Source organism: Bufo bufo, chromosome 2, assembly GCF_905171765.1.
Source record: "Bufo bufo chromosome 2, aBufBuf1.1, whole genome shotgun sequence".
NCBI lineage: Eukaryota > Metazoa > Chordata > Amphibia > Anura > Bufonidae > Bufo > Bufo bufo.
This window is the reverse complement of record NC_053390.1, coordinates 785462043-785476701: the sequence shown is the minus strand read 5'-3', so window position 1 is coordinate 785476701 and position 14659 is coordinate 785462043. Positions and strand designations below refer to the sequence as shown.

Genomic DNA, 14659 nt, shown 5'->3' with positions numbered 1-14659 from the left:
TTTCAGGGGACTACCTCCATGAAGCTCATCAAGAGAATGCCAAGAGTGTGCAAAGCAGTAATCAAAGCAAAAGGTGGCTACTTTGAAGAACCTAGAATATGACATATTTTCAGTTGTTTCACACTTGTTTGTTATGTATATAATTCCACATGTGTTAATTCATAGTTTTGATACCTTCATAGTCATGAAAATAAAGAAAACTCTTTGAATGAGAAGGTGTGTCCAAACTTTTGGTCTGTACTGTATTTTGAGGGGGATGTGGGAATACGATAAAGTGACTATACTATGTAAGGTAACGAAACCATGTGCTTCAGTGATATCGGCGTGCAAAACAAGTTTTCAAGTGGTAATCAGGCGGTCACGTGCCCAAAATAGTGGATATAGATGTGAGAGAGAGCGCGCTCCCTGGGGTCTGTTCACACACCCATAGTAGTAAGTGGTGCTATAGCACTGACGGCGGGTCCAGGTTGAGAAACAGAGCAGGTCCTATCTTTTGTCATGTCTCATGTAACGTGTACCTGGGGTCCATTGTCTCTAGTGTCCTGCGTGGCCATACGGACCTCGCTGCTGTACTAAAGCACATCGGTGTTGAAGCTGCAGTATGGACATTTTTTTAAAGGGGTTATCTAAATCCTATAATTCCCCCCCCCCCCCCCCCCCCCCATTCCCCCTGTGGGTGCTGTGCTGGATGGCTATTGGGGTGTTAGCTCAGAAGATCAGACTAGGTAGAAAATAGTTAGAACTGTTACACATGAATCACATATTTTTTCCCCTTTTGTCTTCTAGTTTGGTTGCTGTGAAGCTTTATGTCTGCTGTCAACTGCATTTCCAGTATGTACATGGAGTGTTGGCTGGCATTGTGGGTACATCATATCCTCTGGTGCCCAGGCCTCACGGATCCAGGTGTACAAGAACAGAGGACGGTCCTTCAGGTAATTCCGCTGTGGATAATTATGGGGGATAAAGAAATGGTGAGATTTTGTATTGAAAGAAGTGTGGGGAGAGAGGAGAAAGTCCCTTCCAGACACTTCTGATGGCATCTTACTCAATTCACCTGATCACATTGAAGTGGTTGTCTCACCTGGAACATTGCCAGGCTATGCCACCAATGTCCTATAGGTGTGGATAACACCTCTAGGACCCGCACCGATCTCTACAACGGAGCGTGCATGAAGCTCTCAAGGAGAACATGAGCACATCGCACATATCCGTGGCCTCCCTCCATTCATTTCTACAGGAGTGCCGAAAATGGCCAAGCAACGCACTCTGCTATTTTCAGAAGTCCCATACAAATGAATGAAGAGCGCACTGCAGAAGCGTGCCCTCCGCTCCATTCACTTCTATGGAACTGCCGAAAAAAGCTGAATCAGCGCTCGGCTGTATTCGCACTCCCATAGAAATGAATGGAGGGTGGCCACGCATATGTGCAGTTTGCTCTTGTTCTCCTTGAGAGCTTCATTCTGGAGATAATCCCAGAGGTGGAACCATACCTACCTGACATGGCTTGTATATGTTATAAGTGTTTTGTGATCCGCAGAAAACAAGGATACCGGCCTTGTGCGTTCCGCATTTTGCGGACCACACATTGCCAGCGCTGTATAGAAAATGCCTCTTCTTGTCCGCTATTGCAGACAAGAATAGGACATCCTCTATTTTTTGCGGGGCCATTTTTATACGGTCGTGTAAATGCACCCTTAAGAATATGCCACCAATGTTCCAAGTGAGGCAACCCCTTTAAGCGCAGCAGGGACAGCTGGGCAGATGAGACGTTCTTAGCTCTAAGGCAGGCATCCTCAAACTGCGGCCCTCCAGCTGTTGCAAAACTACAACTCCCAGCATGCCCGAACAGCCTACAGGTATCAGCCTACAGCAGGGCATTGTGGAAGTTGTAGTTTTAAAACAGCTGGAGGGCAGCAGTTTGAGGATGCCTGCTCTAAGGCTTGTAATATCTGGCCATTTTGCTTTCAGCATTTCCCAGCAGAGTCCCTCCGAGGAGCCTCGTAAGAGTTGTACTGCCGGCATGGCGAACATGATCTTGTCGCTGCTGTCGTCCGCCTGGTTCCCCCTTGATCTCTCTGCTCATCAGGATGCATTGATCCTCACTGGAAACCTGTTGGCAGGTAAGTGTAGCAGCTTGCAGTCCAGTATGTAGGTGTTTCCATCCAGAGATGTGTGCTCTTATGTACAGCACTAGATGATCATATATTGCCACCCACCGCGTTCCTGTTACATTCCAGCTACGGCTCCTAAATCACTGAAAACCCCATGGAGCCCCGAGGATGAAGCCAACCAGCCAACTAACAAACAGGAGGAGCCATGGCCTGCCCTCAGCGACCGCTCAATAGTCAGTATGGTGGATCAGCTGTTCATTCACTTACTGAAGGCCATCAACATCTGTGCTCATGTGATTGATGACGTCACGCCTGGCCCCGTAGTGAAGGTAAGAGGACATCCTGATAATGGAAGAAACAAGTAAGGAGTTAATTCACACGCTGCAGGTTTTTGGCATTAAAAATCTGTGGCACAGTAAAGTACTTGTGTTTGAGGTTCTAAAAATCCCATTCTCATAGCATAAAGGGGTTATACCATGATTGATGTTAAAAAATTTAAATCAGACATCATTTTGTACATAATACCTTTCTAACAAAGCTAGAACCAGCCCTGTACCTCACATGGATCCAGAGATCTCCCCATTCATTGCTCCAATTGCTCTGCTAGATTATCTTCAGCCTGGCAGCTCAGGCGGTGTGTCCTTTCTGCTGCAGCTCAGGGGACGTGTCCTTTCTGCTGCAGCTCTCTCCCTGTAACTGCCACAGTTTCTAACAGAACATATGACTGATGGTTGCTGAAGATTTAAACTGAGCACGTTCGACCAGCTCAGTGAGAAGGACATAAAATAAGAAAAAGAACAAACAGCAGGTGGCGCTAGACAGAGTTTATTGAATAGCTCACTGGCTATACTAAATTTTTAATTACATGCAATTATAAAAGTATTCAGATCCAGGGGCTTATTTGAAAAATGTAGAATATCTTTTGTGACACAACCCCTTTAGGGCATGATGCAGCGGGTTCATTTTGTTGCTGATTTGTGGCAGATTTTCACTGCTGTTTTCACCTTTCGTAATACATCAAAATATGTAACACATATCAGGGTGGATTTATGGTGGGTTCACCACTCTCGTTTATGTGTTATGTCTGGTGTCGAAGCTTATCCCATTCAAGTGATTGGGGCTGAACTGCAATAACACCCCATGGACAAGAGTGGCGCTACTTCAGAAAATGTGCTTATCTCTGACTACTCCATTTAACATAGCAATGTTTTTGTTTTGTTTTTAAACCAAATTTTATTTATTTAGTTTGTCCTTCATTTGAAACAATACTAATTGTTACATACATCCCTTGTTTCTCAATAACATAAGTACACATATAGATGTTACAGAAATGCATTTGGGATCACATCATTGGGACAAACCAAAAATTTTCATTTTTCATGTTTAACAAACCCTCCTATTTCCCTTCCCATCCCCCCTAGCCTAACAAAGACCGAATCCAACCTTACTCCAGTATATCCTCAACCCCTTGAACCGCCCTGATCATCATTTTATTATTTAATTATACCATTAACATAGCCATGTTAAAGGGAATGTGTCACCTCATACCTGGATATACAGTACAGACCAAAGGTTTGGACACACCTTCTCATTCAAAGAGTTTTCTTTATTTTCATGACTATGAAAATTGTAGATTCACACTGAAGGCATCAAAACTATGAATTAACACATGTGGAATTATATACATAACAAACAAGTGTGAAACAACTGAAAATATGTCATATTCTAGGTTCTTCAAAGTAGCCACCTTTTGCTTTGATCACTGCTTTGCACACTCTTGGCATTCTCTTGATGAGCTTCAAGAGGTAGTCCCCTGAAATGGTTTTCACTTCACAGGTGTGCCCTGTCAGGTTTAATAAGTAAGATTTCTTGCCTTATAAATGGGGTTGGGACCATCAGTGGCGTTGAGGAGAAGTCAGGTGGATACACAGCTGATAGTCCTACTGAATAGACTGTTAGAATTTGTATTATGGCAAGAAAAAAGCAGCTAAGTAAAGAAAAACGAGTGGCCATCATTACCTTAAGAAATGAAGGTCAGTCAGTCAGCCGAAAAATTGGGAAGACTTTGAAAGTAAGGGCTATTTGACCATGAAGGAGAGTGATGGGGTGCTGCGCCAGATGACCTGGCCTCCACAGTCACCGGACCTGAAGCCAATCGAGATGGTTTGGGTTGAGCTGGACCGCAGAGTGAAGGCAAAAGGGCCAACAAGTGCTAAGCATCTCTGGGAACTCCTTCAAGACTGTTGGAAGACCATTTCAGGGGACTACCTCTTGAAGCTCATCAAGAGAATGCCAAGAGTGTGCAAAGCAGTAATCAAAGCAAAAGGTGGCTACTTTGAAGAACCTAGAATATGACATATTTTCAGTTGTTTCACACTTGTTTGTTATGTATATAATTCCACATGTGTTAATTCATAGTTTTGATGCCTTCATAGTCATGAAAATAAAGAAAACTCTTTGAATGAGAAGGTGTGTCCAAACTTTTGGTCTGTACTGTATATCCATATGACACGGTAAATGTGCAGTGTTCACTATATTCTAATGCTCTTGGTCCCATCATGATCTGTTCCCCCAATTTTGAGAAATCAACCTTTTTAATTTTATGCAAATTAGACCTTGGTGCAACTAGGGTGTGTCGTTGCTCCCAAAGACTCTGCTGATCTACTGTACCATGCTGGTCGCGTCCCCATGGCTTCCACTGTCAGGGCCAAGCAGTGTAAATGCACTCCTAACCTGGGCCGGAAGTCTTGCGGCAGTGTGCTCGGCGCATGCGCAGCACAGGAGATTGCCAGATTCTAACTGCCTGGTGACCACCAGCAATGTGATGGGACCAAGAGCATTAGATTATAGCTACTAGCTCATATCTCCTACGTCAGATGTGTACATATCAAGGTTTGAGGTGACAGGTTCCATTTGGCTGACCAAACTCTTACTAGCACATTTTCTGACATTGGACTGCTTTTTTTTTTTTTTTTATACTTCTCTTTCAGGCGACACTACCATCTCTTACCAACCCGCCTTCTTTAAGTCCCATACGACGAAAAGGAAAAGATAAGGAAAGTGCAGAGCAAACAGCTGTACCATTAAGCCCAAAGAAATCCACTGATGCCACTCCAGGTACCTGGGACTATGACGCAGTCTGGGCCAGTGTCCTATGCATTTCAGGTTCTCCACCTGCAGTCACTGAATCGAACCCGGCATGGTTTTCTGCTGCCCTGGTCATGGGATCTGTCGGGGGGTAATAATTCAATTAAGAATTATTAATTATGGTCATAAAAATAATTAACCATAAAAAAATAAAATTTATAAAATTTGTCATAAATTCTTAAAATCATGACCTGGTGAATTGTAGAAAAACTAATCGATACAATTCACATCTGAGTCCGACTATTTCCTCAGATAAATAAGTTATTTTGACGTAAGATGACGTTAATGATAAAATGTAGTTCTGCATTATACAATAATACACAGGTATAAAAATACGCAGATTTATTGGTTACAAGGTTATAAACATATATAAGTAATAAACACAATGATACATGCAAATGAATATATATAGCGTTAATATAAAGCATTACAAGCCTAACAATACATGTGAGTGGAAATAACTTGTCACATTATACACAAGCTATTATTAGGTTAGGATATCAAAATAGGAACATAAGTTATATACATTACTTCTGTTCAGAGAAAACCTCATGATACCAGGATGGGCATATCTAATCCTAGACATCATTATAGAATGCTAAATACATTCTGCCCCCCCCTAACCAACTACACATCATATGACTTCAGGCATGGGCAAATCCATCCGAGGATATAACTTAATATAAATATATACAATCATATAATGCTTTGCTAGATTATGAGTCTAGATTCTTCTGCAGGTAGAATGAAGCCTCACAATATCCTAAGACTACATCTCAATATGGAGATGATCAATTAATTTAATTATTTATTTATTCGCCAATCTAGATGGTATAATTTCACCCACACTATCAAATTAGTCTTAATAAAATGAAATATCATTTTCTGTGTCTATTACCAAGTCCTAGTAGGAATCTCACTTCTGCTCCTAGGAAAGCTGGGTGGTTCATCATAGCGCATCTCACCATGGCTTTCATCTTGACAGACCCCTCTAGAGAGCTTTACTTTTCCCTCCTTTTTTCTCCTTTTCCTTTCTCCCTTTGTGTGGTTTATAACCACAAACTTATCAGTTAGACACACCTTCCTAGTTTGGAACTTTCCAATCATTGTTGGATGGGCGTGACCATTGATAAAAATTTTGACATCATAACCTTACCCAGAATGCACTTTTGCTACTGTTGTAATGTCACCTACTCATACCTAGGTGGCACTGCTGTGTAAGCTATTTGCACCATAGTATAAACTTTATACTATGGTGCAAATAGCTTACACAGCAGTGCCACCCTATAGCTTTGAATTAAAGCTTCTAAGGTCAAATGTATAAAATACGTTTTATTCAGACTTACATAAGTTAACCCTTTATACTATAAAGGGTTAACTTATGTAAGTCTGAATAAAACGTATTTTATACATTTGACCTTAGAAGCTTTAATTCAAAGCTATAGGGATTAATTCTGACACTTGTAGCAATTAGAGACAGACCTCTAGGCGTCGCTCTGAATGTTTATCACACTGTTGATTTGTGGATCATAATGATATAAATGGCCTTGTTTTCTCACAGAGATATCAGTACCTCCTCTGTCATACCAAAATACACATCTTTACAGACACTCTTTTTTTTAGAGACGAATATTCTCCTAATGAGAAATATATATAATATACTGAATACATGTCTTCATAACCTATAATGATATATATATATTACTTTATATTATATGTCCTACTGATTGTCTTATGCTAAGGACTAACTAAGGCTCATTAAATGAATACATACATATTATATATTTTGCTTCATTAATAAATGCCTAATTGTATAGGTAATGATCACCAGCTGCATAGAGCTTATCTTTATCTCCCGTCATAAATTTATAAGTAGACAAGGAGGCTTCTTCTCAGACTGGTAGATTCATGAGAAGAATAACACTAAAGAGTATAAACCTTTGTATGACCTTACTTTGGCCTACTCGACATACACAATTGTAAATATAGTCGAGCATGGCTCTTAAAGGCAATGAAGATCCATCTTGACTAGAATAATTGGATATCAATGCATTTACCTATGAATAGGCACAACAGATCACATACTGTAGGTGCATGGCTACTTGACGTTATACTACTGGCATCAGAGAAGTGTTTTGTGACATGACCAGGACAGGTTCTGATTCAATGACTAAAAGCAGAGATATTATATTGTATATCGTTTATTGTAGAACTCTTCATTATGTAGTGAATTAATTTTACTGGGGTGCAGATGCACCCATGATCACAAGCATGAAGAGTCTGCACCCCTCAGTCGAGCATTGCTGTGCAAGTAATGCAACTCATCCCCATAGGGCTATGTTCCAGTTAAAGGGTTCTCCAAAAGATAAAATAGTTTATAAAAAGGGTCATAAATTACTCCCTTCAGTGATTCGCCGCTGTCTTGACGCTTATCGAGTACTCGCTGCTCTCCACTTCCTTCCCCCGACTCGACAGGAGAGCGGGCGCTTCTACCCATTCAGCAGGGGCTAGGAAGTGGCGAGCAGCAGGGACTGGAGCAGCGTCGGAATGGCAGTGGTGGGGAGTCGGTCAGTAAGGTGAATAATGCTTACTTTTTCATTTTAAAGGGGTTATCCAAGAGATAATTAGACCTCCAGACATAGCAGACTCGCACTCTTGATGATACTCATCGGGTCCCTGCCGCTGGATTCAGTCTGTGTGGCTCCCGCATCGGCACTTCTGCTCCCTTCTGCACCGACATCAACGTTCGTCGTTAGGGGGGGATACATGACGCAAGGAAAGCAGGTCACCGCTGCAGCCTGTGATTGGTCGACAGATGGGAGTGGAAGTCCTGGTGCGGGAGCCACGCAGACAGAATCCAGCGGCGGGCACCAGGGGAGTATCATCAACAGTGCGCGTCTGCTACGTCTGGAGGTATGAATATTTCTTGGATTGTGTCAGGAAGCAAATCTGTTGCAATCTTTTTTTTTTTTTTTATCTTTTAGCTTCTAGACAGACAGATGCTTCAGGTCCAGCTCAAGCAAGCAAATCTCTTGGCAGCTTTTACCATCTTCCTTCATATTTGAAACTATATGACGTATTGAAAGCCACATACGCCAACTACAAGGTGGGTATTCTTCAGGGCCATAACTGATGTTCAGTGTTGCATCCTGTGAACGTATCTGCCTTAACAGATCACTTGTTATGATAAATGTACTCCATAATATCCTGGACCAGTGGATGTAAAGAGCTGCCTCCTCCCCCTTTCTGCTATTTTTATTTTCTTAATTCCCGGAGAACCCCTTTAAGCTTCCACGGGGTCATGTGTGCCACTGCAGCCAATGACAGTGCTCAATGCTGATGGGTCCCCAAGCGGCACATGATCCAGCAGTGACATGCCTCTTGAGGACAAGACACCACCGAAGCCAGTCATTTGCTGCAGTAACGCACATGGCTCCATCCTTCCAGAAGTTCACAAACTGGAAGACCAGTGAAAACAGGTGGGGAGCGCGTATGAATTCCCGGAGCGCGTATGAATTCCCGGAGCGCGTATGAATTCCCGGAGCGCGTATGAATTCCCCAGGGATTCCAGGCTGGAGTGCAAGCTAAAAAAACATTTCTAGACAACCCCTTTCAAGCTGATCATGTGTCTGAAGAGGCCGTGGCGCTGTGGAGAGTTCTGCAGCTTCTTCCTAGGCCAGTGACATCACATTCATTGGTCACAGGGCTAGGCGCAGCTCCACCCTTTTCTCGCCCATATTCATTGGGGGACACAGGAACCGTGGGTATAGCTATGTCCTCTAGGAGGCGTTGACACTAGTAAAAGCTGTTAGCTCCTCCCCTGGCAGCTATACCCCCTCCAGGCTGGAGAGAGAGCTTCAGTTTTTTCTAGTGTCAATAGGAGGCAAGACCAGGGATCTCCTGAAGATTTTTTATTTTTGTTTATTTTTTTCCTTCTTTTTCAGATGGGAAAACAGTGGACGCCTCGCCTCCCTGTTCTCCCGGGGTCGAGTTGCGCCAGTGCCGGTGTACTGCACTACTGCCTCCCCCACAGAAGACAAGGTGGACCAGGGCAGCCTCGCTCCCCTGCATCCCGCCAGCCAAGGGGTCACCCATCCAAGCCCCCCCTTCCAGCGTCCTGCCACTACGGTGCCAGTAGCTGAAGGGGTGACCCTGCTGGACTAGAGGAGGGGTGAAGATGGCGACAGGAGAGAGAAGAGAGGTGAGTACATGGGACTAGGTGAGTATTTAACCCTCTGGGTTGGTCCCCCCTCCCTCTTGGTGGCAATAGTCTGCGACCAGACAGGGCTTCAGCATAGCCCAGCACCCCTGAAGCATTCCCCTCCGGCACAGGCCGTTTGGTTGATTGAGGAGGACATAGGGGGTTAATAGGTGCAGTATGCTTACTGGCGCCAAATTAGGTGGACTATGTAACTCCCTAGTGCTAATTCCTTATTTACATGCAGGGAGCGGAGCGCAGCAAGGAGCGGCACATATTCCGCTCACAGACAAGGCGGTATTTACCTTTCTCCACCCCTTCCGGAGCGGATGCCGGGCGCGTCGCTCCTGAGGGGGTTAACCACCCCGCGTTCGGCCGGGACCGCTTCGGTGCTCCGGCCGCTATTTTTTGCCGCCTTGCTCAAAGAATATGGCGGCCGTTCACTCATGCGGAGGAGCTCCACCCCCGACACCTCCCACATTTACTCCCCTTGGAGCGGACGCCGTCGCGCCGCTCTGGGAAGGGGTTAACCGCCCTGCGTTCGACCGGCCAATACGGTTCCGACTGCAATTTTTGCCGCCCGCTCAAAAAATATAGCGGCCAGCAGGGCAGACGGTCATACCTGCGGAGGAGACTCCGCTCCCCGACACCTCCCACATTACACACCTTGGAGCGGATGCCGTCGCGCTGCTCCGGAAGGGGTTAACTACAGCGCGATCGGTGCTACGGCCTGCGCCTTCTCTGCCCAATCCCCGCTATCAACGGCCCGGCCGGCGGGGTGACTCCCCCATTCAGTCCGGCCGGTCTGTGACACGGCCGATGCAGCAAGGGGGGGGCGCGCACTCTGCCGTGAATTCTTCTCCCCCTCCCCCAGTCACTTGCTGAGCCACTGCCTTAACCCTTCATGGTCACCCAATATTCTTAGGCTGGCACCTGATTATCTGGGGCCCTTCCCCTAAGTACACTGTACATGAGTGGAGGATTTAACCCCTTACTGCCTCTTGTCATGGAGGCCGACTTCCTAGTTTTATAAAAATAATAATAATATAGGACATGTCCGTCCATATGGGTTCCCCTCCTCAGCCACACTCGCATAATTCCCAATACCGCCTCCGGGCCGTTTGGCTGATGATTCTCCACATGCGCAATCCAGTGACGGACCCCTGCAGGATCCAATCTGTCCTCCGGGGCCGTTTGGTGACGAATTTCCACCTGGGCAATCCAGTGAGGGACCGCTGCAGGATCCCAATCCATCCTCCTGGCCGTTTGGTTGATGATTCTCCACCTGCGCAATCCAGTGAAGGACCACTGCAGGATCCCAATTCCGTCTTCCGGGGCCGTTTTGGTTGATGATTCTCCACCTGCGCAATCCAGTGAAGGACCACTGCAGGATCCCAATTCCGTCTTCCGGGGCCGTTTTGGTTGATGATTCTCCACCTACACTATCCAATGCGGGACCACTGCAGGATCCCAATCCGTCCTCCGGGGCCGTTTGGTTGATCATTCTCCACCTGCACAACTCAATGAAGGATCTCTGCAGGATCCCAATCTGTCCTACGGGGCCGTTTGGTTGATGTATTCTCCACCTGCGCCATACAGTGGAGGACCTCTGGGATTCCCAATCCACCCTCCTGGTTGTTGGTTAATAATTCTCCACCTGCGCAATCGAGTGGGGTCCGCTGAAATCTCCCATCCACCCTCCAGGGTTCTTTGGTTGATAATGCACCGCCTTCGCAACCCGGTGGAGAGACTTCTGGGAGTTTCCGTTCCACCCTCGGGTGGTTTGGTTGATAAGTCCCCGCCTGCGCAGTCCACAACTGCCAGGGGCGAGATTCTGAAGGGTAGCTCTACGCACAAGCGAACTGCAGCAGGACGATTTTCTCCTCGAATATTTCCGCTCCCCTACTCTTCCTCCCTAAAAATCATGCTCAGACACACCCTCCCTCACTGGGGCAGGTCCGTCCAGAAAGAGGGGAGAATCTCTGAGTCGGATCCTGATGTGGGTCCGACGCAATCTTCAGAGATTGCGTCTAGTTGGCCAGCAGTACTGTCGTATGCATTACCCACTTCCTTTGGTGGTGTAACTGCACTACTTCAGGATACAGTGCCTGCTTTATACATTGTCCCCTGCCATAGGTGGACTATGTACAATGACTTGGGGATCGGGACCTGCCATATGCAGATCCATCGGTGGCGCGATGACATTGTCACTGGTTACATTATGTGCTGTATGCATTACCCCCTTAGGTGCACTATTGCACTCCACGGGGTACAGGACTCGCCATATGCGCTAGTTCGCTGTGGGCATTCGCCCCCCTTCTTAGGTGGGGTATGCTCCCTACCACTGACCAGTATTTGCTGTATGCTCACACCTTCCTTAGGTAGCTAATTACTCTACCATTAAATACGGTTCCGACTGTCCGCTATCCTTCCATAGGCGGAGTGTTGCACATCACGTGCTTCCGTCGCATTTCCCCCTTTCGCTAGTGATCCTCTAGCGGGGAGTAACTAAACATCTTCTGCGGCACTACGGCTCTAGGTGCCTTCGCTTATTTCCAAGAGGGCGTGGCTACAGTTGGTTCTCGCAGGCGCCCGACACTCTTACCCTAGTGTTATATGGGTGCCACCAGTGGATACGGTGGCTATTCATCGTTGCATCCTTCTTTTGGTGCTGGTTTCGCACCCGATTATGACATCCTCTGTCTTCCAGGGGGTTCCTAGCATCACTTGTGGGTCTTACAGACCCCCCCAACTCCATGGGCCTCTGTTTCTTCGGTCAGTCCTGATATTGTCCGCATCAATACGTAATACATACTCCGTTGTACTTACCTAGTGAGTATGTTCCAGCGAGTCGACTCTTTTCGCTGACTCCGTATTCTCTATCCACCACTCCCCATTCTCTGGGGAAGTGGTTATGCTGGCGACTCTGATTTAGCTCCTACAGCTTGTTTTCCTCCACAGGTGCGGCTTGTCGCTAATGTTCGAGTTCATGGTCGCTGCGGTGGGACATCCCCCTCTGGTAGGGGTCCTACCCTGGAGCTAGCTTGGCAGTTGCGCCTGTTCAGCGCTCTTCCAGGTAGAATTTTTAGGGTTAGCTCCACGTAACTGGGGCAGTGTGGCACATGGTTTCTACGGATAGTATCGGGCCTCTCCCTCAGCTTTTGCGTTGCCGGGGCAAGCGCTGGCTACCACTGTGGTAGCGGTATTATTTTCCCTACATGCTTGGGTTCTTACTGCACAGCCCCTCGCTAGGCGGTGGAATTTTTAGCACCGGATCGGTGGCTTTTACGGGTGTTCCCTCCTCTGCTGGGATATGGGGCTGGCATTGCAGTGTGACTTCCCTTGCCTGGCTTCCTTCCCGGGTGGAGTTCTTTTGGCACGGCCGCTTGATCTTTTGCTACTTCTGTATAGCGTCGGTCTCTTACAGGGTAGGGGCTTAGACCTAGCCTATTACTTCTCCCGTCTTTCCCCCTCTGGCTCATGGTTCATTGTCACCCCGTATGCCTTGGTAGTTCCTATGCTGCTACCTTCCCTCACCTGCGTTGCATGGGGTATTCGTTTGGTGCCTTTCCATTCCAGACACGATCTGGTCCTAACTGGTGGGCTGTGCCGCCCTCCACATTCTTCCTCCTACAGGGACTCTTCCATTGGTCCGGGTGTGCTAACGGTATCTGCACAAGGGCTTCCGCCTTCTCGCCAGAGTTCCAGAAGCATCCGCCATGGAGGTCCTGATTCTCCTTGGCGGGAGTTTCTTCCCCTCCTTCTCAGGGTTATACGGAAGGTCCGGATGGAGGACATTCAGACATATATCCTAGTCGCTCCGAAACTGACTCGTCGTGTGTGTGATACGCCGACCTCGTTCTCCTGGAGACGTCCCTTGGTCACTGCCACTCAGAGACGTCCTTCTTTCAAGGGGTTCAGTCTTACATGACCTTTTCAATGACGGCGTGGCTATTGAGACCGCCATTCTAACGTAGAGAGGGTTTTTCGGCGGATACCTTCTTCACTATGATTCAGGACAGGAAGTCTGCATCGCCAGTATCTATTCTGGGACCTGCAGGTCCTTCTGAGGTTTCTCTGAAGCCAAGATGTCGCCCTCACTTTGGGGTTTTCTCTCTCCTTTCTACTTTAAGGGTTGGACCTTTGTTTAGCCGGGTCAGGTGTTGGCGCTTCAGTCTTGGGCAGCCTTCCAGGTTCCCTGGTGCCCGTGGGAATCTTCTTTCAAGGAGCGGCACATATGGTTCCTCTGTATCGTCCTTACAGCCTTGGGATCTGAATATGGTTTTCTCAGCATTCCTTCTTCTCCCGAAGGTAGTCTCTGACTTCCATAGCACGTTCCTTTCCTTCGCGCCCTACGGAAGGGAGTTACATTATGGACGTGGTCAGTGCTCTACTCATTATTAGCAGCCTCCAGTCCCCCTCGGCGTACGGACCCCCTTTTTCTCTCAGGAGGGTCATCGCTGGGGATTGGCGGCCCCCAAAGGGCGATTGCACTTTGGATTCGGTCTGGCAGTGCTGCAGCTTACCACGCTCGGAGCGGGGTTCCACCCTTAGGTGTCACGGGTCACTCCCCCAAAGTGGTGGGCGCTTCTTGGGCTAGGAGGAATCGCGCTTTGGCTGCACAGTAATGTAAGGTGTCTCCGGTCCTCCTTGCACATGTTCGCAAGAAGTTGCAAGGTGCATACTTATGCATCGATGGTCGCTACGTGGTCTTGCAGGCGACAGTTCTCTTAGTTGACTGCACGGGCGCTTGCTTCATGGGGCTGTGGTTTTTCCCTCCCTGTTGGACTGCTCTCGGACGTCCCATGGTCTCTGTGTTCCCCACTGAATATGGGCGAGAAAACGAGATTTTTTTAAAACTTAGTAGTAAAATCTTTCTCGCTCTTCATTGGGGGACACGGCACCCACCCAGTATTGTTGTTCGGCCACAGTTGTGGCTGTTGCTGGTTAGAACCTGGTTCGGTTCTTGGCATTGTTGCTGTTCCACATTGTTTCGTTGGTTTACTTGCTTCTCCTACTGCTTCTCACAAACTGAAGCTCTCTCTCCAGGCTGGAGGGGGTATAGCTGCCAGGGGAGGAACTAACAGCTTTATCTAGTGTCAACGCCTCCTAGAGGACATAGCTATACCCACGGTCTCTGTGTCCCCTAATGAAGAGCGAGAAAGAGATTTTACTGGTAAGTTTTACAAAAATCTCGTTTTTT

The 14659-nt window shown here is 47.0% G+C and overlaps 1 protein-coding gene across 1 annotated transcript in view; it reads left to right on the top strand.

Moving 5' to 3' along the window:
- HTT (huntingtin) overlaps positions 1–14659 on the top strand; it is a 241769-nt gene that overhangs the window by 101854 nt on the left and 125256 nt on the right. Inside the window, exons 23-27 of the mRNA XM_040419177.1 lie at positions 787–932; positions 1969–2120; positions 2238–2440; positions 5102–5228; positions 8243–8364. Of these exons, the coding sequence (XP_040275111.1) occupies positions 787–932; positions 1969–2120; positions 2238–2440; positions 5102–5228; positions 8243–8364 (750 nt within the window). The remainder of the gene's footprint in view (positions 1–786; positions 933–1968; positions 2121–2237; positions 2441–5101; positions 5229–8242; positions 8365–14659) is intronic.